At 37.1% G+C, this 4,983-nt stretch overlaps 1 protein-coding gene across 1 annotated transcript in view; it reads right to left on the bottom strand.

Annotated features, from left to right (window-relative positions):
• Positions 1-2,362: 2,362 nt before the first annotated feature.
• The window catches only part of LOC116852364 (disintegrin and metalloproteinase domain-containing protein 10), a gene marked incomplete at its 5' end in the record, with an annotated part of 339,156 nt that continues 336,535 nt past the window's right edge, over positions 2,363-4,983 (bottom strand). The window contains one exon of the mRNA XM_032832640.1: positions 2,363-3,235. Within this exon, the coding sequence (XP_032688531.1) occupies positions 2,363-3,235 (873 nt within the window). The remainder of the gene's footprint in view (positions 3,236-4,983) is intronic.

The raw sequence follows: 4,983 nt of genomic DNA, 5'->3' as shown, positions 1-4,983 counted from the left end.
CTGATTTACAACCTCATCTGAATTGAACGTTATACCACGCAAGGAGTTTTGAAGAGAGCGAAACAAGTGGAAGTCTGACGGCGTAAGGTCAGGTGAGTATGGTGGGCGTGGCAACACATCCCATCCAAGCTCCAATAATTTTTGACGGGTGATCAAACTTGTGTGTAGTCTCGCGTTGTCGTGATGGAACACAACTCCTTTACGATTAACGAGCTCTGGACGTTTTTGGATTTGTTTAAACTATCCAATTACCGACACATTCGTCCAATTGCGTACACATTCGAATTGATTGTTTGGTTACTTGGTAGGAGCTCAAAAAACACGATATCTTTAAAATCCCACCACACTGAGAGCATAACCTTCCTCTGATGAATGTTTACTTTCGATGTCGATTGAGACAAATCATCACGTCGGGACCAAGACCGTTTGCGCACCACATTGTTGTAAACAATCCACTTCTCATCACCAGTTATCAGTCGCTTCAAAAAAGGATTGTTTTCCTCACGTTTAATGAGCATATCGCAGATGTTTATACGCGCCGTCAAGTGAATTTCTTTGAGTTCATAAGGAACCTAGATATCGAGCTTGCTTACGTATCCTAACTTCTTCAGATGGTCGTGAACGCTTGAATGATGGATGTTCAATATATCTGCAATCTCTCGTATCGTGTAACGTGGGTTTGACTCGATCAATGCCTTTATTTTGTCGTCATCAACCTCGATAGGCCTCTCTGACCGAGGAGCGTCTTTGAGATCAAAATCACCAGCACGGAATTTCGTGAACCATCGTTGGCACTGACGTTCTTGTACAGCATTGTCACCATAAACTTTACGCAACTTTTCACAAGCTTGACGCGCGTTCTTCTCTTTATGGAAGTAAAATAGTAATATATGACGAAAATGCACAATTTGGTCTTCCATCTTCAACTTGTTATAAAATTTCCAAAACTCAACCAAATCGTTCAATTTTTTTTTTTTTGAAGCTAGAACTGTCAGCTGTCAAATGACATAGCAATAACATAAATGCGAATGACTCTAATACTTCCGAAAATGAACTAGCGCCGTCTGTTGCAAAAATGTGTCATGACTTTTCCGAGAATCCAATAGTATAATCGTAATATGCAATATATTATAACTACATTATAACTAAGACTAACTTTGAAAAAAACAACGAATTAAGATTGGTCAATAAAAGTTGTTGATGCAACTCACCTTTTTGTCACCTTCTCACGATTAATATTATCCCAGTGAGCACGAGATCATTGATAGAACTTTCTTGCAACGATAGCATATAACGTTTTCTAATATATAATTTTTAACATTATATCACTATAATTACGGGGAGCTTCGATACTTTGATATTTTGAGACAGTTTTTAAAATATTCAAATTGATCATATTACCCAGTAATATCTTTGAGAAATTAAAAAAAGAACATTAAATAGAAACGTTCAAAAAGTACACATAAATATAATTAACACTTTAAAATATGTTGATTTAATATTTTTTGTTCACTGGAATATATATCGTTACAGAATTGAAAATTTTATTTTTATGTTTAGACATTATCTTCCTTAAATGTTAGAAAGGAGAATACAGTAACAGTAGGCACGGTGTAAAGAGATTGAAGATAAAGCATTTACTTTCATTCCCAAAATATGGCATTTTGCGTTTCAAAATTGTATTGGTTGGCGCACTAATCCCTGAAATCTAAAGCTGCGATTGTAAACCAATAGTGAGACATAAGACTGCTTCATAATATTTTGGTGTACAAGAGTACGTAAATTAGCACTTATGCGAGTCAGCGGCAGTCGTTCTTGAATAATGAATTTGGACCCTTTCTTTGGAAGAAGAGAACTGGCTTGATTGTTGAACTGGCACCGATATTTCTATATATTTGCCGTAGAAGGGCAAATATCATTCGCCAATCGCACGCCAACATTAGTTGCTTCGCCGACATGTGGGTATACGAATGATTGGAAACACATGATCGCGTTACATCATTGCGCTATCGCTTCGTTCTAGACATGAGAAAAGGAAGAATAACGAGAGAACAAATGTAAAATATTCTCTTGAGTATACTATACATACACGGTTGTCGGTAAGCAGTTGGAAGAAATAATAAACTGGAATGGTGTAAAATAAATTCAATGTGAGCGAGTGATAAATTAAAGACGACGCTTCCTTTCCACGCTCTCGGACAAGATTCTTTCGCACACGAGTTATCGATTCGCAAAACTATCATTCCGCAAAATTCATATAATGAAGCTATTTCTGCGCTAGAATAAGAAACAAAAGTCTATGACGTACTAGAGTTACTTAGTTACGTAGCAAAACGAACATGCTTGTCACTGAGGCCCATGGTCACGTGTCCAAAAAGAGGAATTCGCTTTCAGATAATAGTACCTCTAAATCGGAAGGTACGGTATGTAAGTCGGAGTTTGCTGGCTCTGGCAGATCACTGCCGCTATTCCCTATGCCGGTAGGGACGATTTGTCGAGCTCTACCTATTCTGACTCTGTCCTTTCTCTTGACCCCCGTTCTTAGGAGAACGCCGGTTCTTGGTAGTTTTGCTGCCGTCCTACCGATGTTGGTGTGATTCGTCGTTGCAGCGCCCGATGAAACAATCGCCTGCGGAGCTTGCGCTACTTTATCGGACTTACGTAATTTCACGCTAAAACGAAATGGTGGTTTGTATACTACTTGAAGTCTTGCACGTTCCTTTCTGGTAATACTTGAACCGGACGACAAGTTCTTCGACTCTCTAACTTCTGCACCAGGGCGGCGTGTGGATGAAGCTTGCTTCGACACAGACGTCCTGACGCCGACTGCACCACCAGCTGTCAAACCCACTGGGGTTGACTTGCTCTTCGGTAAGCCGATTGCGTTAGTCCTCATCGTTTCTGATGGTCTGCATTGTGAGGACGCCAGTAACCAGGAGCGCACTTTACTCTTGGGATCAGTGTTGGGCTCAGGATCCTTCTCCGTCTGAATTGCTGAGTAATCGATCACTTCTTTTCTGTGATATTTCTTACGTTTCCGTTTATCATTGTCGCCATTGATAATGTTATTGCCTTGTGTTTGGTCTCTTATCGCAGACGTAATTTTCTTTCGTTTATTTTCTTGCGCGGCCGTTGGAGCCGTTTCAGCTGGTCTTTTGCGCACAAAATCATCTGCCGCTACACTAGTGGACGATCTTTTTGTCTGATTTTGTTGTTTCTTCTTTGCTATAATGTCCTTTAAACAAAAATTTTGATTTAAAATTTTAATCTAATATTATATATATACATTGTCGGCCAAAAATTTGAAATCACTTACTGATTTTTCATTAAAGCAAATTTTTTCCTATATTTTATTGTGATGTAGTATTGTTGCTTAAACTATGAACTCGTTTCTAAAATGAAAAAAAATATTAAAACTGTCCCAAATTCGTTTCTTTCATAAAGTTTCTTTATTGATTAATTTACATAGTGATTCCAAACTTTCGGTCGATGGTGTATTCAAGCAAAATATTAACAGAATATTGGCAAATTGACAACAAATTTGATCAAAATCCCAACTACAAAACTATAGCCATTAATGGCTACTTATTAATTTCGTATTCTGGTTACAAACTGCTGTAATATGTTTTAACGACAAATTGGCGACAGAAATGGAGCATGTGCTACTGCCAAATTGTATGCAAAAGGGTTTATTCGGTTTATGTTGACAGACCATTATCTCTGCTTAATTTCTACTGTCAATCTATTGGCATAACATATAAACAAACATTATCAGATTTATGGCGGCAGTTTGACAATATTGTCAGATAGAACAGATTGTGTGTGAGATTCATAGGCTTTCTGGCATCAAAAATTTATGGTAGATTCTGCTCAGATGTGTGTACTATCATTTAAGAATATAATATAGCCTTTATACTATATCGATATTATCATACATACTTAAAATGTCCGATAGAAAACGAAAAAAATGATTCTTTTCACTTTCAATTGTGCTTCTGATTCCTGATTTTCGTTAGTGAGTTAATATATTAATGATAAAAATTAAATGTAATGCCATTAAAATATTTGACATACCATATAACCATAAAAACCTATAAGATTTAGGAATAATTGTATATCATATTTTACGAGAATTTTAGGAATAATAAGATTTCATATCTTATAATAACATTCAAACAGAACTCTGTGCAATGCTATCCGAAATTAAAGAATTTAAAACTTACCATGCTTAAAATGTCCGATAGAAAGTAATTAAAAAAATTCTATCTAAACTAATCGGGTTTTTCGTTCGTGCTTTTCATAAACGACTTAATATATTACCGATAGAAGTTTAAGGTAGATTTTTTTATATATTCCGCATACCTTGCAAATGAAAACCAATAAGCGTTTTACGAAACATTGTATATCAATTGTTATAGGAATGTCACGAATAAGAACACATTGTTTTCTATAACAATACACTAACAAGGAGATGCAACAACCTGCTAAATCGATTTTTGAACGAGACATAGCACGTTCGCTAGCTGCGATGTTAAGCATCAACATCCTAATTAGGGATTAATTGTGCCAATGGGCCTTTGTTTGTGAGAAATTACAATATAAAGTTTGGGTTGATTATATCACGGATATGGCTAAAAATATGACTCCCATTCAGCGAGGCGGCGTGGCCGAGCAGACTGAAGCTTCCACATCGAAAATTTTTGAGCCGGAAGCGAGCGTTCGAAACCCGGCGACAAAAGTTATCCTTGTGTGGTGTTTTTTTTCTTACCTTAGGGCATGTAATTAATGTTTTTCGAATATGATACATTTGTTTTGCACATGTTTCATTTTTATGCTATTAATCAGGGGTAATTAGGGAAGTGTCAGGCTTGTTTAACGCAAACACGAATATAAACACTGTAACGATGCACACCTGCATCGTCACTACTCCGGCCCGACCGACAATCAGTCCGGCCGTGCACCGGCGCGTTGCGCCAACATAAG

Source organism: Odontomachus brunneus, unplaced genomic scaffold (assembly GCF_010583005.1).
Source record: "Odontomachus brunneus isolate Ranch 3 - 2012 unplaced genomic scaffold, Obru_v1 Obru_scaffold_219, whole genome shotgun sequence".
NCBI lineage: Eukaryota > Metazoa > Arthropoda > Insecta > Hymenoptera > Formicidae > Odontomachus > Odontomachus brunneus.
The sequence above is the reverse complement of the archived record's forward strand: the minus strand, read 5'-3'. Positions and strand labels throughout refer to the sequence as shown.